This window comes from Rhinopithecus bieti, unplaced genomic scaffold, assembly GCF_001698545.2.
Source record: "Rhinopithecus bieti isolate Rb0 unplaced genomic scaffold, ASM169854v2 scaffold_34281, whole genome shotgun sequence".
NCBI lineage: Eukaryota > Metazoa > Chordata > Mammalia > Primates > Cercopithecidae > Rhinopithecus > Rhinopithecus bieti.
In genome coordinates this window covers 1,481,535-1,503,576 of record NW_016814762.1, presented here as the reverse complement: position 1 = coordinate 1,503,576, position 22,042 = coordinate 1,481,535, and the positions used below count along the sequence as shown (strand labels likewise).

Here is a 22,042-nt window from a genome sequence, read left to right as displayed (position 1 = left end):
TGCAGAACTTTTTTTTTTTTTTTTTTTTTTTGTCTTTCTCTTGACATTTGGCCCAAGATGAGAACTTTTTGCTTTGCTGTAGATGCATCTTGTGTACTTAACAGGCACAATGAGAGGTGATATTCTTGATAAATCTTTTAGATTTTAAATCTCAGACATGATGTACATAGCAAATCCTAAAATGTCTAAAGTGTTCTCCTTTTAAGATTCAAAAAACAAAAACAAGAAGCAGCTTAATACAGGATTTTCAAGAGCCAGGGGCACCCTCTCAGTGGATAGTAAATCCCATTCTGGGTCCATGGTGGCTGCTAGTATAACTAAAGCACAGTTGGGATTAAATCATTTATTAAGAACATGTAGGCTGGGTGTGGTGGCTCATGCCTGTAATCCCAGCTCTTAGGGAGGCCAAGGGAGCACTAAAGGAGGCCAATTAGAGAGGATAACTTGAGCCCAGGAGTTCAAGACCAATCTGGGCAACACGGAAAGGATTGGTGGGGCATGGTGGCATGCACCTGTGTTCCCAGCTACTCAGAGGGACTGAGGTGGGAGGCGGGAAGATCCTTTGGGCTTGGGAGGTGGAGATTGCAGTGAGCTGTGATTGCAACAGACACCGTGTCTCAAAAAAACAAAAGCAGGTAATTTCAGTGTATTGTTTTTTACTTTTTGTTTCCTTTTTACTCACCCCTATACTAATGAGGAAATTATTTATTACTTTAACACACTTATTACATTTGCCTATTAAGAGGGTCATCTCAGCAACCAATATATAACAGGAAACAACATTTAGTGATGTAAAGCCACGTTACTGATCCACCACTCCCAGAAAACAAGAGCATCTTACCTGCAGCAAAGGCATCAGCTGCAAACCCAATGCTTGCTCATACAGCAAGTTCAGTTCTGCACAATTGGAGAAGGAGAGTTTGGAGGTGTAGAGGTAATAGTGCACGTGCCTAAATGTGGAACCATCTCTGTCGATAAATAGCCTCTGGCTTTCTGAAGAAGTCAAGGCTGAAGCCTCTTTCCACAGTAGGGAGTCTGGAAACTGAGAGAGTTTGCTTCTGGGAATCGAGAAATGCCAGCCCCCTACGTTGAAATGAAACAAGTCCTCTGATGATTCATGAGACATGCCAAACTCCTCCTAAAGGGGAATGAAAAGAGATCTACGCAAGAAAAGAAGTAAAAGGCATCCAGATTGAAAAGGTAGAAATAAACTATCTTTGTTTGCTGATGACATGATCTTGTATATAAAAAATCCTAAGGAATTCACCAGAAAACTATCAGAAATGAGTCCAGGCCAGGCATGGTGGTTCACACCTGTAATCCAAACACTTTGGGAGCCTGAGCTGGGAAGATGGCTTGAGACCAGGAGTTTGAGGCTGCAGTGAGCTATGATTGTAACACTGTATTCTGGCCTAACAGAGCAAGATCCTGTCTCAAAAAAGAAAAACAAACAAAACAAACAACAACAACACAGAAAATGAGCCCAAAAGTTTGAAAGATGCAGAGCAATATTAAAAAATGTTGTATTTTTATACTTTAGTAATGAACAATCTGAAAGTGAAATTAAGAAAACAATTCAATTCCATTTACAATAGCATCAAAAATAACATACTTAGGAATAAATTTAACAAAAGAAATACATGTACACTGAAAACTTCAAAACATTGTGAAAATTTAAAAGACCTAAATAAATGAAAAAATATTTGATGCTCATGGATTGGAAGATTTAATATCGTTAAGATGACAATAGTCTCCCAATTGATTTACAAATTCAACACAGTCTCTGTGAAAATCATGACTTTTTGCAAAAATTGAAAAGCTGATGCTAAAATTCATATGAACATACAAGGGACCCAGAATAGCTACAATAGTCTTGAAAAAAGGAGAACAATGTTTAAGAAGTCACATTTCCCACTTTTTTTTTTTTTTTTTTGTAAAGGCAGACTGCCACATGCAGTGCCTCATTAGGATGTGTCTGAAGTCTTGGAAGCTTGACTACCCTACGTGCTCCTACAATGGACCTTGAGAACTTGTTTGGAGGTTCTAGCTAAGAAGAGCAGATACTTGTATACCCTTGACTGAAGACTGGTCCTCCTTTATTGGGGATGGTCGTCCTCTTTGACTGAGCACGCAGCTTCAGGAGGGATGCACATGGAGCAGTGAGGGAAGAAGGGGACACCCACCTAGCCAGCCAGATCAGCCAAATCAACCCTGGCAATCAATGAAGTGACAGATGTCGCAGCCAGATCGCCCTCACATCCCCTACTTTTAAAACTTATTACAGGCCGGGCGGGGTGGCTCATGCCTGTAATCCCAGCACTTTGGGAGACCGAGGCGGGCAGATCACGAGGTCAGGAGATCATGACCATCCTGGCTAACATGGTGAAACTCCATCTCTACTAAAAATACAAAAAAATTGGCCAGGCATGGTGGCAGGCGCCTGTAGTCCCAGCTACTCAGGAGGCTGAGACAGGAGAATGGCATGAACCCGGGAGGCGGAACTTGCAGTGAGCCGAGATTGCGCCACTGCACTGTAGCCTGGGCGACAGAGCAAGACTCCGTCTCAAAAAAAAAAAAAAAACTTATTACAAAGCTAGATCAAGACAGTGTGCTACTGGCATAAGGATAAATATAAATATAAGTGGAATAGAATTGAGAGTACAGAATAAAACCCTTACATTTATCATCAATTGAATTTTGATAAGCGATTCAAGATGATTCAATGGATAAAGAATAGTCCTTATAAAAAGTGGTACTGGGACAACTGCCTATCCATATGCATAAAATATAATAACAATAATAATAAAGTTGGACACCCACCTCACCCCACAGACAAAAATTAGCTCCAAGTGAAACACAGACTTAAAACTATAAAATCCTTTTTAACCCACAGATATGGAACAAAATATTTGCAAATCATTTGTCTGATAAAGAATTTGTTTTTAGAATATATAAAGAACTCATAAACTCAATAATAAAAAGACAACCAAATTCGAAAATTGGCCAAGCATCTAAATAGACATTTCTCCAAAGAATATATACAAATGACCAATAGCACGAAAAAAGATGCTCAACATCCTTAGTCATCAGAGAAATGCAAATCAAAACCCACAACAAAATGCTACTTCACACCCATTAGTATGGCTAGAATGAAAACAATAGATAATAACAAGTGTTGACAAAGAAACCAGGACCCCCATGCACTGCTGGTGGAGGTGTAAAATGGTGCAGGCACTTTGGAAAACAGTTTGGTGAGTCCTGAAAACGTTAAGCATGGAGTTATTCTACTATGAGCCAGCAATTCCACTCCCAGGTGTGCACTTAAGAGAAATAAAGACATATGTCCATACCAAAATTTCTTTTTTTTTTTTTTGAGACCGAGTCTCGCTCTGTCACCCAGGCTGGGGTGCAGTGGCCGGATCTCAGCTCACTGCAAGCTCCGCCTCCAAGGTTCACGCCATTCTCCTGCCACAGCCTCCTGAGTAGCTGGGACTACAGGCACCTGCCACCTTGCCCGGCTAGTTTTTTGTACTTTTTTTTAGTAGAGATAGGGTTTCACCGTGTTAGCCAGGATGGTCTCGATCTCCTGACCTCGTGATCCACCCGTCTCGGCCTCCCAAAGTGCTGGGATTACAGGCTTGAGCCACTGCACCTGGCCCCACACCAAAATTTCTAGACTAATGTTCATAGAACATAATAGCCAAAAGGCGGGAATAAACCTAATGTCCATCAACTGACAGATGAGTAAACAAAATGTAGTGTATCCATAAATGGAATATTGTTTGTCAATAAGAAGGAATGGGATGAACATGGTGGCTCGTGCTTGTAATCCCAGTACTTTGGGAGATTGAGACAGGAGATTCGCTTGAGCCCAGGAGTTTGAGGCTGCAGTGAGCTGTGATCATGCCATTGTACTCCTGCCCAGGTGACAGAGCGAGGCACATCTCTAAAAAAATAAAAAATAAAAAGGAATGAAGTACTGATACATGATAACAACATGGATGAAACTTGAAACATTATGCCAAGGGAAAGAAGCCAAACACAAAAAATCACATATGATTCCATCCACATGCAGTGTGCAGACAACGCAAATTTCTAGAGATAGAAAATAGATTAATGGTTGCCTAGGGCTGGAGAGGCTATGGGGAGATGGGATGTGACTACTAATGAGAATGGGATTTCTTTTGGAGATGGTGAAAACGTTCTAAAATTGATTGTGATGACAGTTGCTCAACTCTGAACATACTAAAACCCACTGAATTGTACACATTAAAATGTGTGAATTATAAGGTATGTGAATTATATCTCAATAAATCTGTAAAAAAAAAAATAGATGAGGTACTGTCCATTCTGTGGAGCACATGCAGAACTCTCTTGGGATCTTATCTGCAGAGTGCTGTAGATACCTTTTCATATATACAAAGGCAGCAAAGATCACTAACCTTCCTCAGCTCATTGTTAAAAGTTTAAGGTCGGCCGGGCGCGGTGGCTCAAGCCTGTAATCCCAGCACTTTGGGAGGCCGAGACGGGCGGATCACGAGGTCAGGAGATCGAGACCATCCTGGCTAACACGGTGAAACCCCGTCTCTACTAAAAAATACAAGAAAACTAGCCGGGCGAGGTGGCGAGCGCCTGTAGTCCAAGCTACTCGGGAGGCTGAGGCAGGAAAATGGCGTGAACCCGGGGGGGCGGAGCTTGCAGTGAGCTGAGATCCGGCCACTGCACTCCAGCCTGGGCGACAGAGCAAGACTCCGTCTCAAAAAAAAAAAAGTTTAAGGTCATCTGTACATCTGTTGGACGAGGCTGTTGAAAAAAAATATGTTTTTTTTTTTTTTTTTTGAGACGGAGTCTCGCTCTGTTGCCCAGGCTGGAGTGCAGTGGCTGGATCTCAGCTTACTGTAAGCTCCGCCTCCCGGGCTTACACCATTCTCCTGCCTCAGCCTCCAGAGTAGCTGGGACTACAGGCGCCCGCCACCTCGCCCTGCTAGTTTTTTTGTATTTTTTAGTAGCGACGGGATTTCACCATGTTAGCCAGGATGGTCTCGATCTCCTGACCTCGTGATCCGCCCGTCTCGGCCTCCCAAAGTGCTGGGATTACAGGCTTGAAGCACCGCACCCGGCCGAAAAAAAATATTTTAAGGTCATCTATTTATAAGTAAATTGTCTTCTTTGCTTCAAGATGACCTAGTTTGTCAATATGATGGAAAAGTAGAGAGCCATCAAACATACAAACCATCCATATCAAATTTTAAAATAAAGGGCACTACCCTTGTAAAACATTTTCAAAGGATAGTAAATAGTATATAGAATTTTACCTAAAAGAACCATAAAACAACATCAAATTCTAATTAAAAATTATGCATGCTGAAGTGATGGGACTGCAATGTACTGATATCTTCAATTTATCTTGAGATGAATTTTAAAAAGACAGATTGATGGATAGATAGGATTGCTAGATGGACATGTAATAAAACAAATATGAGCAAAATATTGACTGTAGAATGTAGGTGGTGGATATATGGTGCTCACTGTACAATTCTTTCAATCTTTCTGAATGTTTATAAAATTGCATTAAGACGTTCGTGGGTGAAAAAGAGTGTTAAAGTACGAGGTGATTACTTAAGAAAGGAAAAGCTCCCTGCTCCAGAAAGAACCTGCATTTCCTATTCTGACAGCTGAGGAAAGAAAATAAATGCATGTAAGAAAGAATGGGATGCAGTTCATCTCTCCCACAGCAAGCCTAGTCTAAATATTCAGACATAAAGAAGAGCAATTGTATATGCCACATTTGAGACTAGAAGAGTTCAAGGGGGTATTAAGAGAAATGACAAATTGTGAAATGACTGCATAACTGACAGAAGCAGAGCCAGAAAAATCAACCTAATGAGCTAACCTAGGATTCTAAGTCCCAGCCCTTCTAAAAGCCCTTCTACAAGTTCATGTTCAGGAAAAGGCTGAACATGACAAATGGAGTGACTAAGGGTCCCACCTAGACCAGAAAGCATAAATATGCAAGGAAGGACTCTTGATTCTGCTTGCTGTTCTCCTTAAAGGTGGCTGAGAGCTCAGTGGGGGTGCTCAGAGTGTGCTGCAGATGTTGGATGCCAAAGAAAACCTGCTCCTCGCAGGTGATCCCCACTTCTGGTCTCAGTTCCTCTTGTTAAGAATAGGGTGTGACAAGAGGGTCCTGGCTCCTTCTTACATACATGTCCCATCCACAGGTGGGCTCTCAAGAAGTGCCTGTTGGAGTAAGGGTAGGGGTTAGGGTTGCAGCTGTTCTTTCCCAAAGACTGCTCAGGGGCTGCTTAGTGCAGAGCCATCCCAGTCTGGGGACAGCCCTCAGTCACAGGCAAGGTTAGGGGGACCTGTGGTGCTTGAAAGACAAAAGGCTTCTTGCCAGACTGACTTCAGGAAACGGGATAGCCCTAAAGCAGTCATCCCCACCCCATTACAAAGAGCTTCTCTCTTTCCCACGCTGATCCCTCTACCCCAAAGAAGCTCCGTCCAAGTAAATTGCTTATCATCATCATTATTATTATTATTATTGTGTTTTTTTGAGACAAGGTCTGGCTCTGTCACCCAGGTTGCCCAGGCTGGAGTGCAGTGGTGCAATCTCGGTTCACTGCAACCTCCACCTCCCGGGTTCAAGCAATTCTCCTGCCTCAGCCTCCCGAGTAGCTGGGACTGCAGGCCGTGCCACCACGCCCAACTAATTTTTGTATTTTTAGTAGAGATAGGGTTTCACCATCTTGGCCAGGCTGGTCTTGAACTCCTGACCTCGGGTGATCTGCCCACCTCGGCCTCCCAAAGTGCTGAGATTACAGGTGTGAGCCACCACGCCCACCCCGTCCAACTCAATTTCTAGAGCTAGAACCTCCTCATACTCTGAAGACAGGACCACAACTCCTTAGAGCCAGGATTCCCAACCTTTCAGATCTGGAGCTCCCCATTATGCCTCAGAGTTCTGTCCCCACGCTCCAGTCCTTCAGATCTGGATCCCCCCTTCACACACAACCTTGCCTTGCCCCAGAGTCAGCATCCCCCAGCGCTGAGATGCGAAGACCACCCCGTCAAAGCGGCACACCCCCAGCCCTCAGACCCGGAGTTCCCCACATCCTCAGAGCCAGAACACTTCATCCCTCAAGACCGCGTTCTTCTAACTCCTCAGAGACAGCCCCCCAAATCCTTCCCAGGTGGAGGCCCCTCCCTCTCCTCCGTTCCCCAGACCAGGTCTCGGACCACGTAGCCCTAATCCTTGGCCACAGCGTCCCCCATTTGCCGCTTTGGTGCTTTTGGCGCCCCCGCCAGGGCGGGCTCCGTACCATGGTCACGGCTTCAGCTGCAGGCCAACGGGCTTGTGACCCGGCCAATAACGGCTCCCGGGGTCGCGGCGGCGCGCGGGAGGTGGGGGTTGGGGGCGTGGCAGTGGGCGGGACCTGGCGTGCGCCGGGTGTTCTCGCGGGCGGCGGCAGGTGAGCGGCGGGAGCAGATGGCGGAGCAGTGGGAGCTGGACGAGGAAGGCATCCGCCGCCTGGGGGCGCTGACGCTGGAGCAGCCGGGTAGGGTCTGGCCGGGAGGTTGTGGACCGGGAACATAGGGTCAGAAGCTGTGGAAAGAGAACTGAGGTGGAAGCAGGGGAACCTGAGATAGAGGAGAGAGAACCACAGAGAAGCGGTACCTGAGGCTGAGCGGGGCGGTGGGTAACTTGAGGCAGAAGGTTAGAGGGAGGTGGAGGAACTGAAGTAACCGGGGAGTGTGGGGCAGAGCCCGAGGAGTTGAGAGAGAAGAGGGGAGTGTGAAGTAGGGAAGGAGAAACAAGGTTAACAGGGGACCCTGTGGCAGGTGACAGAACTGCCGGGGGCGGTGGCTCACCCCTGTAATCCCAGCACTTTGGGAGGCGGAGGCGGGTGGATCACCTGAGCCTGGCCAACATGGTGAAACCCCGTCTCTACTGAAATACAAAAATTAGCCGGGCATGGTGGCTTATGTCTGTAATCCCAGCTACTCGGGAGGCTGAGGCAGGAGAATCGCTTGAACCCGGGAGGCGGAGGTTGCAGTGAGCCGAGATCGCACCACTGCACTGCAGCCTGGGCGACAGAGAGACTCCGTCTCAAAAATAAATAAATAAATAAATAATAAATAAAATTCCTATTAGACATCCAAGTGTAGGATACCTAGTAGGCAGTTGGATATATGGGTCTGGACCTCAGAGGAGAGGTCAGAGTTAGAGATGTAAATTTTGGAGACATTAGCAATAGGTGGTATTTAAAGCCACGGGAGTGGATGAACTCAGCTAAGGAGAGAATGTCGATGGAGAAGTGAAAGAAAGCTAAGACTCAACCTTGGAATATTTCAGTGTTTAGAGGTTGAAAAGAGGAAGAATGTGGTATCTTGGAATTTGAGAAGGGGTAGTGTATGGTAACAGCAATGGCCAGCTATGCCAAATGCTATTGACAGGTTGAGCAACTTAAATGCAGAGTGTCTGTTAGATTTAGCAACACCTAACTAACTGGTGACCTTGACAGGGAGTTTTGGGAGAGTGGGGAGGAGGGAAACCAGATGGAGTGGGCTGAAAAAGGGAATGATATTTGAGGGGAAGAGACAGTGAAAGTAAGAACTTTTGCTGAAAATTTTAGCTGTAAAAGAGACTACAGAAATGGATGGTAGCTGAAGTGTATGATGTGCAGTCAAGAACAGTTATGACAGAGCAGGATATATTAGAGCATGTCAGTAGTCTAATGATTAATTATTTGGTAGAGAGGGGAAAATATGTAATTATTTACTCATTTTGACTGTTAAATAATTCAATTAATTTATTCTGTGGGTAATATAATAATTGTACAGTGAGAAGAAAGTCTTGACTCCCCCATCCCTGTCTCATAGGCCTACTTCCCCTTCCTAAAGGCAATTACTGTAACCAGTATCTTGTATAGTTTTCCAGAAATATTCTCTACATATATAAGCATATATTACTTATTTTATTATTTTATATTATGGCAATTTTCAAATATATACAAAAGTAGAGATAACAGAATAATAAACTCCATTAGCCTACCTCAACAGTTATCATCAATTCATGGCCAAGCTTCTTTCATGTATACCTCACCTATCCTCCACCCACCCCCAAACCCCTACACTGACTATTTTGAAGCAAATTTCAAGTATATGATTTCCTCCATAAATATTTCAGTATGTATTTTATTTATTTATTTATTTATTTATTTATTTTATTATTTTTCAGATAGAGTTTTGCTCTGTCACCCAGGCTGGAGTGCAGTGGCGTGATCTTGGCTCACTGTAATCTCTGCCTCCCCATTTCAAGTGATTCTCCTGCCTCAGCCTCCCGAGTAGCTGGGACTACAGGCACCCACCACCACACCCAGCTAATTTTATATTTTTAGTAGTGACGGGGTTTTGCCATCTTGGCCAAGCTGGTCTTGAACTCCTGACCTCAAGTGAGCCACCCACTTCAGCCTCCCTAAATAGAACTGGGATTATAAGCGCAAGCCATAGCACCCGGCCAGTATATATTTTTAAAAGATAAGATTACTTTAAAAAAATCACATATGCAACCTAAAAAATTTAACACTAACTTCTTTTTTTGGTTTTGTTTTGTTTTTGAGATGGAGTCTGGCTCTGTCGCCCAGGCTGGGGTGCAGTGGCATGATCTCAGCTCACTGCAACCTTTGCTTCCTGGGTTCAAGCAATTCTCCTGCCTCAGCTTCCTGAGTAGCTGGGATTTCAGGCGTGCACCACCACGCCCGGCTAATTTTTTTTGTATTTTTAGTAGAGACAGGATTTCACCATGCTTGCCAGGCTAGTCTTGAACTCCTGACCTTAAGTGACTCGGCCTCCAAAAGTGAACAGTAATTTCCTGATATCATGAAATATCCAACTAGTGTTCTTATTTCCCCAATTGTCCTATAATTTTTTTAAAATTAGAGTCCATGGCCGGGTGTGGTGGCTCATGCCTGTAATCCCAGCACTTTGGGAGGCCAAGGTGGGCAGATCACTGGAAGCCAGGAGTTCAAGACCAGCCTGGCCAACATGGTGAAACCCCGTCTGTATTAAAAATACAAAAATTAGCCTGACATGATGGCTCATACCTGTAATCCCAACTACTTGGGAGGCTGAGGCAGAAGAATCACTTGAACCTGAGAGACAGAGGTTGTAGTGAGCTGAGATCGCGCCAGTGCACTCCAGCCTGGGCGACAGAGCAAGGCTCCATCTAAAAAATAAAATAAAATAAAATAAGAATCCATATATGGTCCATATATTGCAATTGGTTTATATATGTCTTAAGTCTTATTTGATATGTAGGCTCCCCCTTTTTTTCCCTCGCATTTTCAATTATTTTTGAAGAAACTGGCTTCGAAAGAGTTTACTATAACCTGAATTTTGCTCATTGCATTCCTAAGATGTTTAACATTTTCCCGTGTTCCCTGTGCTTCCTGTGAATTGGTAGTTGGATGAGGCTTAATCAGATTCAGGTTGGATTATTATTATTATTATTTTTTTTGCAAGACAATTTCATAGGTAATGGTGTATGTTTATGTTAGGAAGTATATGGTGCCTAGTGTTCTTTCTTTTTGTGATATCAGCCATTGAATATGATTACCTAAGTTAATTGATTAGGGATTACAAAATGGTAATTGTCTGTTTCTTTCATTTTTCTTCATTAACTGTAATACTTCCATAAAGAGAAATTTCCTCACATCAACTGTTTGCTTATCCTGAGGTGCAGTTTGTATAGGAAAGCCAGCATAAAAGCTTGATTTTTTTTCCACCTTATATACCAGCTTTCAGAATGATGATTTATTTTCTTAGCATTCTCCAAAGATGACCAGTGAGGACTGTTTTGCTTTTTCAGTATCATTATAAACTCATCGATTTAAATATATGTCTTAGGGCCGGGCATGGTGGCTCATACCTGTAATCCCGGCACTTTGGGAGGCCAAGGCGGATGGATCACCTGAGGTCAGGAGCTCAAGACCAGTCTGGCTAACATGGCAAAACCTTGTCTTTACTAAAAATACAAAAAAAAAAAAACTAGACTGGCATGGTGGCAGGCGCCTATAATCCCAGCTATTCAGGAGGCTGAGGCAGGAGAATCCCTTCAGCTTGGGAAGTAGATCACACCACTGCATTCACAGGATGAAAGAGTGAGACTCGGGCTGGGCACGGTGGCTCAAGCCTGTAATCCCAGCACTTTGGGAGGCCGAGACAGGCGGATCACGAGGTCAGGAGATCCAGACCATCCTGGCTAACATGGTGAAACCCCGTCTCTACTAAAAAAATACAAAAAACTAGCCGGGTGCGGTGGCGGGCGCCTGTAGTGCTAGCTACCCGGAGGCTGAGGCAGGAGAATGGCGTAAACCCGGGAGGTGGAGCTTGCAGTGAGCTGAGATCCGGCCACTGCACTCCAGCCTGGGTGACAGAGTGAGACTCCGTCTCAAAAAAAAAAAAAAAAAAAAAAAAAAAAAGGAACCTCAGTCTCAATCAATCAACCAATGAATCAATCAATCAATGTCTTAGTCCCTTTTCTCTTGTCATAACAGAATACCATAGACTGGGTAATTTATAAAGAAGAGAAGTTGATTTGGCTCATGGTTCTGGAGGCTGGGAAGTCCAAGAGCATGGTGCCAGCATCTGGTGAGGGTCATTCCATAGTGGAAGGGCAGAGGGTGCATGCATGAGATGAGAGAGAGAGGGAGAGAGGGAGAGAGAGAGAGAGAGAGAGAGAGAGAGAGAGAGAGAGAGAGAAAGAGAAAGAGAAGACTGAACTCATTCCTTTATTAGGATAACTAACTCCCATGATAACTAACTCCACCATAACAGCATGAAGCCACCATTGACCTAATCACCTCTTAGAGGCCCCACCTCCCAGTACTGTTACATTGGCAATTATGTTTCAACATGAAAGCTGGGCATGGCGGTGGCTTACACACTTTGGGAGGCCAGGGAGGAGGATGAGGTCAGGTATTTGAGACCAGCCTGGGCAACATAGCAAGATCCTGTCTCTACAAAAAATTTAAAAATTAACTGAGTGTGGTGGTGTGTACCCATAGTCCCAGCTACTTAGGAGGCTAAAGTGGAAGGATCCTCTGACCCCAGGAGTTGTAGGCTGCAGTGCACTATGATAGTGTCATTGCACTCCAGCCTGGGTGACAGAGCCAGACCCTATCTCTGAATAAATTAATACATTTCATCATGAGTTTTGGAGGGGACATTCAAACCATAGCAATATATTTCAATGTATGTTTTAATCCGTTATAGATATGCAGTTTATCCTAACTTTAGTTAATAGGTGATCTTTCTTTTTTTTTTTTTTTTGAGATGGAGTCTCGCTCTGTCGCCCAGGCTGCGCCCGGCCAATAGGTGATCTTTCAAGTTGACTCCTGAGATCTTTTTAAAAAAGTTTTGCCGGGCGCGGTGGCTCAAGCCTGTAATCCCAGCACTTTGGGAGGTCAAGGGGGGCAGATCACCTGAGGTTGGGAGTTTGAGACCAGCCTGGCCAACATGGTGAAACCCCATCTCTACTAAAAATACAAAAATTAGCTGGGTGTGGTGGCGCATGCCTGTAATCCCAGCTACTTGGGAGGCTGAGGCAGAAGAATTGCTTGAACCCAGAAGGCGGAGGTTGCAGTGAGCCGAGATCATGCCATTGCACTCCAGTCTGGGTAATGAGAGCAAAACTCCATCTCAAAAAAAAAAAAAAAGTTTTAATTATTAGAAACATTCATTGTCATTATAAACAAGCTTTGTTAAAGGTTGTTAATTCAATTTCCAAATGAGCTGTAAATGTAATGGTTTTCATTAGAGAGACTACTTGATTTGTTGCATTTTAAAAATATATAATTCACATACTATAAAGTTCACCATTTTATTATTTATTTATTTATTTTGAGACAAGAGTCTTGCCCTGTTCCTCAGCCTGGAGTGCAGTGGCCCGACCTCAGCTCAATGTAACCTCTATCCCAGGTTCAAGCAATTCTCCTGCCTCAGCATCCCGAGTAGGTTGGACTGCAGGTGTGTGCCACCATACCCTGCTAATATTTGTATTTTTAGTAGAGACAGGGTTTCACCATGTTGGCCAGGCTGGTCTCAAACTCCTGACTTCAAGTGATCCACCTGCCTCTGCCTCCCAAAGTGCTAGGATTACAGGCATGAGCCACCACTCCCGGCCCCATTTAAAAAATATATAATTCCGGGTCATTTTGTACATTTACAATGTTGTTCAAGCATCATCACTATCTATATATGGTTCCAGAACATTTTCATCAACCCATTAGGCAGTCACACCTCATTTCCCACTACCCCCGGCTCCTGGCAACCACTAAACTGCTTTCTGTCTCTGTGGATTTACCTCTGCTGCGTATTTCATATCATTGGAATCAAATAACATGTAGCCTTTTCTGTCTGGCTTCTTTGACTTAGTATGGTATTTTCATTAGTCATTCATATTTTAGCATGTATCAATACTTCATACCTTTTTTAACAAAAATTAATAGACTTTATTTTTTAGAGCAGTTTTAGGTTTACAGAGAAATTGGGCATAAAGTACAGAGAGTTCTCATATACCCTTACCTCCCTTGCACCTCTCCCCACCCACCCCGTTTCCCTTAATTTTAATATCTTGCATTATTGTGGTATATTACGATTTATGAACCAATATTGATGTTATTATTAACTAAAGTTCATAGTTTACATTAGCGCTCACTTTTCTTTTTTTTTTTTTTTTTTTTGAGACGGAGTCTCGCTGTGTCGCCCAGGCTGGAGTGCAGTGGCCGGATCTCAGCTCACTGCAAGCTCCGCCTCCCGGGTTTACGCCATTCTCCTGCCTCAGCCTCCCGAGTAGCTGGGACTACAGGCGCCCGCCACCTCACCCGGCTAGTTTTTTGTATTTTTTAGTAGAGACGGGGTTTCACCGTGTTAACCAAGATGGTCTCGATCTGCTGACCTTGTGATCCACCCGTCTCAGCCTCCCAAAGTGCTGGGATTACAGGCTTGAGCCACCGCGCCCGGCCTAGCGCTCACTTTTCATGTTATACAGTTCTGTGGTTTTTGACAATCATGTCATGTCCACCAATTTTATTTTATTTTATTTTATTTGAGACAGTCTTGCTCTGTCTCCCAGGCTGGAGTGCAGTGGCGCGATCTCAGCTCACTGCAAGCTCAGCCTCCCGGGTTCACGCCATTCTCCTGCCTGAGCCTTCCGAGTTGCTGGGACTACAGGCGCCCATCACCGTGCCCGGCTAATTTTTTGTATTTTTAGTAGAGATGGGGTTTCACCGTGGTCTCGATCTCCTGACCTCGTGATCCACCTGCCTCAGCCTCCCAAAGTGCTGGGATTACAGGCGTGAGCCACCGCGCCGGGCCCTCCACCATTATTTTTTATTATTTTTTGAGGCACAGTCATGCTCTGTTGCCCAGGCTGGAATGCAGTGGCATGATCTCAGCTCACTGCAACCTCTGCCTCCTGGGTTCAAGTGATTCTCATGCCTCAACCTCCCGAGTAGCTGGGACTGCAGGCGTGTGCCACCATGCCTGGCTAGTTTTTAAATTTTTAGTAGAGACGGGATTTCACCATGTTGGCCAGGCTGGTCCCGAACTCCCAACCTCAGGTGATTCACCTGCCCCGATCTCCCAAAGTGCTGGGATTATAAGCATGAGCCACCGAGCCTGGCCAGTCGTGTCCACCATTATAATATCAGTTTTACTAACCTAAAAATCCCCTGTGCCCCACCATCTGTTTATCCCTCCCTCACCCCAAACTCCTGACAACCACTGATCTTTTTATTGTTGCCTTTTTCAGAATGTCATATAGTTGGAATCATATAGTATGTAAGCTTTCAAACTGATTTCTTTCACTTAGCAATATGTATTTAAACCATGTCTTTCCATGGTTGATAGCCCATTTCTTTTTATTGCTGAATAATATTCCACTCTGTGGATGTACCATTGTTTGCTTATCCATTTACCTGTTGAAGGACATCTTGGTTGCTACCAAGTTTTGGTAATTATGAAGAAAGCTGCTGTAAACATTCATGTGTAGGTTTGGGGGTGGACATAAAGTTTCAACTCACTTGAGTAAATACCAAGGGATTTACTAGATCGTATAATAAGATTGTGTTTAGCTTTGCGAGAAACTGCCAAGTTGTCTTCTTAGGTAGCTTCACCATTTTGTATTCCCACTGGCAATGAATGAGAGTTCCTTTTGCCCCACATCCTCACCAACATTTAGCATTGTCAAATTTTAAGATTTGGGCCATTCTAACAAATTTATAGTGGTATCTCATTTTAATTTGTAATTTCCTAATGATGTATGATGTTGACCATTTTTTCATATGTTTGTTTAGTGGAGTGTCTGGTTTGGGGTTATTTTTACTGTTTATTAGAGATAGGGTCTTGCTATATTGCCCAGGCTGGACTTGAACTTCTGGGCTCAAGCAATCCTTCTGTCTCAGCCTCCCCAGTAGCTGGGACTACAGGTACGTGTCACTGCATCCAGTTTTTCTTTTGCCTACTTTTTTTTTTTTTTTTTGGAAATAGGGTAATCTTACTTGGTTGCCTAGGTTGGAGTGCAGTGGTGCCATCATGACTCACTGTAGCCTCGAATTCCTGGTTTCAAGTGATCCTTCCACTTCAGCCTACCAAGTAGCTAGGACCGCTGGCCTGTGCTACCACACTCGGCTAATTTTTTTTTATTTTTTGTAGAGACAGAGTCCTACTATGTTGCCTAGGCTTGTCTCAAACTCCTGGCCTCAAATGATCTGCCTACCTTGGCCTCCCAAAGTGCTGGGATTATAGATTTGAGCCACCGTGCCAGGCCCATCATTCCTTTTTATGGCTAAGTGATAGTCCCTCTTGTGAATATACCACATTTTTGTTTATTCATTCATCTGTTGATGGGCATTTGGGTTGTTTTCATCTTTTGGATATTGTGAATAATGCTGCTATAGATGTTGGTGTACAAATATTTGTTCAGGTCCTTGCTTTCAATTCTTTTGGATATATACCCAGAAGTGGAGTTATTCTATTGTTCTTTTGTGCTCTTATTTTCATTCTTTGGTCTTCATTTCAAAAATGACCTTTTAATTTTTATTATTTCTTTCTTTTCTTTTCTTTCTTTTTTTTTTTTTTTTTTTTTTGAGATGGAGTTTCACTCTTGTTGCCCAGGCTGGAGTGCAATGGCGTGATCTCAGCTCACTGCAGCCTCCGCCTCCTGGGTTCAAGCGATTCTCCTGCCTCAGCCTTCTGAGTAGCTGGGATTATAGGCATGTGCCACCATGCCCGGCTAATTTTTTTTGTATTTTTAGTAGAGACAGGGTTTTGCCATGCTGGTCAGTCTGGTCTCGAACTCCTGGCCTCAGGTGGTCCACCCACCTCTGCCTCCCAAAGTTCTGGGATTATAGGCATGAGCCACCGCACCTAGCCTAATTTTTATTATTTCTTGAATTCTGCCTTCTCTATATTCAAATCTTTTTTTTTCCTTTTTAATCATCTTTCTGAATTTGTCTAATTTACATTTTTCAGTTAATTCCCACATTTTTGTGTCTCAAATCCCTTTACACCTTAAAAAATTATTGAGGGCTGGGCGTGGTGGTTCATGCCTGTAATCCCAGCACTTTGGGAGGCCGAGGAGGGTGGGTTACCTGAGGTTGGGAGTTCCCAACATGGGAAACTCTATCCCTACCAGAAATACAAAATTAGCCAGACGTGGTGGCATATATCTGTAATTCCAGCTACTTGGGAGGCTGAGGCAGGAGAATCGCTTGAACCCAGGAGGCAGAGGTTGTGGTGAGCTGAGATGGCACCATTGCACTCTAGCCTGGGCAACAAGAGTGAAACTCCGTCTCAAAAAAAAAAAAAATTATTGAGGACCTCAAAGAGCTTTTGTTAATGTGGACTGTATCTACTAATATCTACAATACAGAAATTAAAACTGAGAAAAATTTAAAATATTTCTTAATTTATTAATAGGTAACCATAACATAGACATTATATGTTAATATAAATATTTTAAGAAAATAACTATATTTCCCAAAATAAAAAAACAGTGAGGAAAGTATCACTGATTGATATTCTTGCAAACCTCCTTCATGTTTTGTTTAAAATAAGACAGCTAGATTCTCATACCTGCTTCTGTATTTAATGTGTTATGATATATTGTTTTGCTTGAAATATGTGAAAAAAGTCTGGCCTCATACAGAAATGTAGTTAGAAAAGGAAGGAATATTTTAATAGTCTTTCATCGAATTTTTTATATTATTCTTTGATACAATATGAAAACAGGATAAGTGATAGTTTCTTAAAGTTTAGTTGAATGTGCAATCTGAAATAACATCAATGAAATTTTTGTACTGTTACTTCAAAATCTACTGGTATATCTTACATGTGGATGAATCTTTTACCCACGCATGATTTTGTAACATTACGCATTGGTCATTTGAAAATATTGACTCACCAAGTTATGTAGATCTTCCAAATATTGACAAATTTGATTATATGATGTTTAGAAATCATGTTTGTTAATATCATCATCAATGTCATTTGAAAAATCTTTCAAGGGTTGAGAAGCTGTCAAGTTCATGGTGGCAGGTATAAGCTTTTCAAATTTCTAATTTCTGCTTGGAAGTTGAATTTTTTTTTTTTTTTTTTTTTTAGACAGAGTCTTGCTCTGTCACCCAGGCTGGAGTGTAGTGGTGCGATCTCGGCTCACTGCAACCCCTGTCTCTTGGATTCAAGCGATTCTCCTGTCCTAGCCTCCTGAGTAGCTGGGACCACAGGCATGTGCCACCATGCCTGGCTAAATTTTGTATTTTTGGTAGAGACGCGGTTTCACTGTGTTGGTCAGGCTGGTCTTGAACTCCTGACCTCAAGTGATCTGCCCGCCTTAGCTTCCCAAAGTGCCCGAAGTGTTGGGATTACAGACATGAGCCACCACACCTAGCCATGATTCATTCTTAAGGTGCCAGTAGCTTTTGCTCTTGTACCGTAAGTGTAAATATTAATACTGTAAAAAAAAAAAAAGGCAACTAGTGTCTTCATATTATCATGAAAATACTTTTTTAAAAGTAGTTTTAACTTTGTGGACCCCTGTACATGTCTCAGGGACCTCCAGGGGTTTAGGGACCATACTTTGAGAGCTGCTACATCACTATGATGTCTTTAAGCTTGTTTTGAAATATTAAGTTACAGTTTTCATTGGTGGATGTATCTTTCTGGAGTGCTTTTAATTTTAGGGGTATTATTCTACTCCTTTTTAAAAAATAATAATCTCATATAAGATTTGACTATAATCCTTTTCTGTGGCTCTTTAAATGCAGTTAAGTTTTCGTACACTTTTAGGTGGGAAAGGTGGGCCAGAATAGCTTTTTTAGTTTCAAGGTTTTGGATCTCCCTCTTCTGTTGTGTTCACAAAGTAGTGTAAAATACTACATGCTTCCTGGGATCCGTCCACTCTGCTTCCCTCCCCTATTCATATCTGGACCTTTTACTTCCTTTGCATCTATGTCCCTGCTCCATTCAAGGTAGATTCTACTCCCACTAATTTCTCCCTGGTATGGGTCTTATCCTGAAAGGGATCTTTGGTTTATGACTTTTTAAAGCTTATGGGGGCCAGGCAGGATGGCTCACGCCTGTAATCCCGCCACTTTGGGAAACCAAGGCAGGCGGATCACCTGAGTTCAGGAGTTCGAGACTAGCCTGGGCAACATGGTGAAACCCTGTCTCTACTAAAAATACAAAAATTAGCCACGCGTGGTGGTGCACACCTTAATCCCACCTACTTGGGAGGATGAGGCAGGAGAATCACTTGAACCCAGGAGGTGGAGGTTGCAATGAGCCAAGATCGTACCATTGCACTCCAGCCTGGGTGACAAGAGTGAGATTCCATCTCAATACATAAATAAATAAATAATAAAATAAAATAAAGTTTATAGGACCCAGACTTCTCTAGCACCTTAAGATCTCATTTCAGTGCAGTCTCCTGGCACTTATCTGCAAATTGGATTCTGTAGAACTCTCTTCCAGTTTTGGTTGCTATTCTCAGTTTGACCTACCATCCTTGCTAGTGAGTTCTTACTGACAATTTTCAGGTTCTCTTTTCAGTGCTGTTAGTAGTCTAGTTGATGCCCAGGCTCAGTGGCTTATGCCTGTAATCCCAGTGCTTTGGGAGGCTGAGACTGGTTAATCACCTGTGGTCAGGAGTTCAAGAGCAGCTTGGCGAAACCCCATTTCTAACTGAAATACAAAAATTAGCAGGGTGTGGTGGTGCACACCTGTATTCCCAGCTACTTGGGAGGTTGAGACAAGAGAATCGCTTGAACTCTGGAGGTGGAGGTTGCAGTGAGCTGAGATCACGCCACTGCACTCCAGCTTGGGCGAAAGAGTGAGACTCCTCAAAAAAATAGAAAAAAGAAGTCTAGTTGACTTTTCTCTACTTCTTCTCATATATATATGTGTGTGTGTGTGTGTGTGTGTGTATGTACATTCTACACACACACACACATTCTCTCTTTAAAAAGTTATACATGCAAAAAAGTCATATTTTCCATTACTTAATTTCTTAGAGATCTTTCCATGTGAGCATCTATAAATCTACCTCATTCTTTTTAATGACTGTGTTATGGTAATTAACACGTGTGTAGCACTTACCATGTGGCCAGGTGCTGTTGTATGTTTTGTACATACATATTAATTTAATTCTTGTAACACCTTATGAATTAAGTACCATTGTTACCCCCATTTTACAGATGAGGAAACTGATGCACAGAGAGGTTAAGTGACTTGAACAAGGTCTCAGATGTAGTATATTGTCTTTTGTATCAATGTACTATTATTTAGGCTGTCTAGTTATATTTTTCTACCGATGGACCTTTGACAGTTTTCTATTTCTTTCTTTTTGATTTTTTTTACTATCTTAAAACCTCTCTGAAATTGACATCTTTGTGCTATATTTTATATAACCTGCCAAAATTTTGTGGCTCTTATCCATAGGGCTGAATCCTAGAAGTGGGGTTGCTGAATATCTTTTGCAATTTTGTTTCGAGAACTTTTGGAGACTTTTAGTACATCATTCAGGGAAATTAGAAAAACCCAAGGGCTCTATAAAACTAACGTTCAATGTCACTATATTAGACCGTATTGCTGCTTTTAAAAAGAAGATCTGATCTTATGAGGTTTGGATATAGGGCCTTTCACAGTTGAGATATGGGAGGAAGAAAGGCCTATTTTCACTGACTCTGCTGTTTATCCAAGCAGGGATCATAATATATCTACTGATGATCTCTTTTCAGAACTGGTGGAGTCTCTTTCATTGCAGGGATCTTATGCTGGAAAAATCCATTCCATTGGTGATGCCTTCAGAAATTTTAAAAATCTCCGATCCTTAGATTTATCAAGGAATTTGATCACTAGCCTTAAGGTGAGTTCTATATTCTGTGACCAGCCAGGTCTGCCCAATTTATTTTTTTGATGGGAAGAAATAAGAGATAGATCATGTCATCCTGGAGAATATCGGACCTTCCCTTTAAATGATTCCCAACTAAGTTTAATTATTTATTATAAAATTCTTTCAACTTTGCAGTATATTTTAAATTGTTTGTTATAAAATATTGGGAGGGGAATTTATTTTATACTCTGGGAAACTATATTAAGATATCACTGTCTAGGGCAAATGCATACATTTTAATGTGTATAAAAATTATGAAGAACACTTGTAAAAGTACAGATTCTCAGTCCCTACTGTGAGAGTTGGTCTGATTTAGTAGGTCTAGGGTAGGCTCAGGACATACTCAGGGGATTCTGATGATAGTGGTACATGGAGCATACATGGAGAAACACAGTCCTGTGTTGTTGTTGTGGATTTTTTCTATGAGGAGAAGGAAGGTGTAGTCTTGGAAAAATTTAAGTCGGGATGGTGGAGCAGAGGACAGTATAGGAAGGCAGGAGGGACCAAGCATGAACAGTGTGCGTGTGGATTAGCAAACACTTACAAAGAACTCTGCAAATGTAAGTGTGCACACAGAGATGGAAGTTTTGTTTTCTTTGTGGTAGACCCTGAAATACTACTTCTTCGACATGTTCCCATTTTGCCCAAGCTCTATACCTGTCTTGGCAAAGCCTTTCTATGCAAGATCGAGGGTGACAAAGACTTACAGATGCTATCCAGGATTAGTTACCGATCTCCTGGGTCATCTACCGGTTTTGCACTTCCTAGGGCATATTTGTTCAACAACACATCCAGACCCAATCCCAAGGTTTAGCTAAGGGCCTAAAAGATTAAAAGCCCCAAAAAGATCAAATTTCCATCTAGGACTCTAACATCAGCAACTCCAAGTTCAACTAGGTCTTTAGACTATTTTTTAGCAGCCATTTATATTTGGCCTATCAGTTTCAGAAACGATTAGTTCTTTCACAGGTGATAAGATCCAATTTGAAAAATGAAAAGATAAAATATAAAAAGAAAGTATTAGTTCAGAGTTACTTAGGTCTCCTCTTTTGTTTGTTTATTCTTTTCAGGTTAAATAATTAAGTGAACGTTGCTGTAATTTGTTTTTATACTTCCTTTCTTTCCATTTCTGTAAATTGGGTGAAAAACTTATGAAAATTAATCAAATTACAGCTGGCATGGTGACTCACACCTGTAATCCCAGTGCTTTGGAAGGCTGAGGCAGGCAGATTGCTTGAGCCCAGGAGTTCAAGACCAGCCTGAGCAATATAGTGAGACCCCACGTCTATTTTTAAAAATCGGCCGGGCGCAGTGGCTCACGCCTGTAATCCCAGCACTTTGGGAGGCTGAGGTGGGCGGATCACGAGGTCAGGAGATCGAGACCATCCTGACTAACACGGTGAAACCCTGTCTCTACTAAAAATACAAAAAAATTAGCCAGGCATGGTGGTGGGCGCCTGTAGTCCCAGCTGCTGGGGAGGCTGAGGCAGAATGGCGTGAGCCCAGGAGGTGGAGCTTGCAGTGAGCCGAGATCGCGCCACTGCACTCCAGCCTGGGCAATAGAGCGAGACTCCGTCTCAAAAAAAA

General features: G+C 42.7%; 2 protein-coding genes across 7 annotated transcripts in view; one reads left to right on the top strand and one right to left on the bottom strand.

Annotated features, from left to right (window-relative positions):
• Nucleotides 1–7,332, bottom strand: part of KCTD19 (potassium channel tetramerization domain containing 19) — a 42,539-nt gene extending 35,207 nt beyond the window's left edge. Inside the window, exons 1-2 of one of the 3 annotated variants that reach the window (XM_017852289.1) lie at nucleotides 7,240–7,332; nucleotides 842–1,138 (exon numbers count right to left, since the gene is read on the bottom strand). In XM_017852289.1, coding sequence (XP_017707778.1) covers nucleotides 842–1,126 — 285 coding nt within the window. In that variant the 5' untranslated portion in view covers nucleotides 1,127–1,138; nucleotides 7,240–7,332. Of the gene's footprint in view, nucleotides 1–841; nucleotides 1,139–5,989; nucleotides 6,137–6,206; nucleotides 6,241–7,239 lie in introns of those variants that run through there. The other 2 variants (XM_017852288.1, XM_017852290.1) reach the window with 2 other exon arrangements.
• Nucleotides 7,333–7,397: 65 nt separating this feature from the next.
• LRRC36 (leucine rich repeat containing 36) overlaps nucleotides 7,398–22,042 on the top strand; it is a 59,147-nt gene continuing 44,502 nt past the window's right edge. The window contains exons 1-2 of one of the 4 annotated variants that reach the window (XM_017852302.1): nucleotides 7,398–7,559; nucleotides 20,301–20,428. In XM_017852302.1, coding sequence (XP_017707791.1) covers nucleotides 7,490–7,559; nucleotides 20,301–20,428 — 198 coding nt within the window. In that variant the 5' untranslated portion in view covers nucleotides 7,398–7,489. Of the gene's footprint in view, nucleotides 7,560–7,602; nucleotides 7,675–20,300; nucleotides 20,429–22,042 lie in introns of those variants that run through there. The other 3 variants (XM_017852300.1, XM_017852301.1, XM_017852303.1) reach the window with 3 other exon arrangements.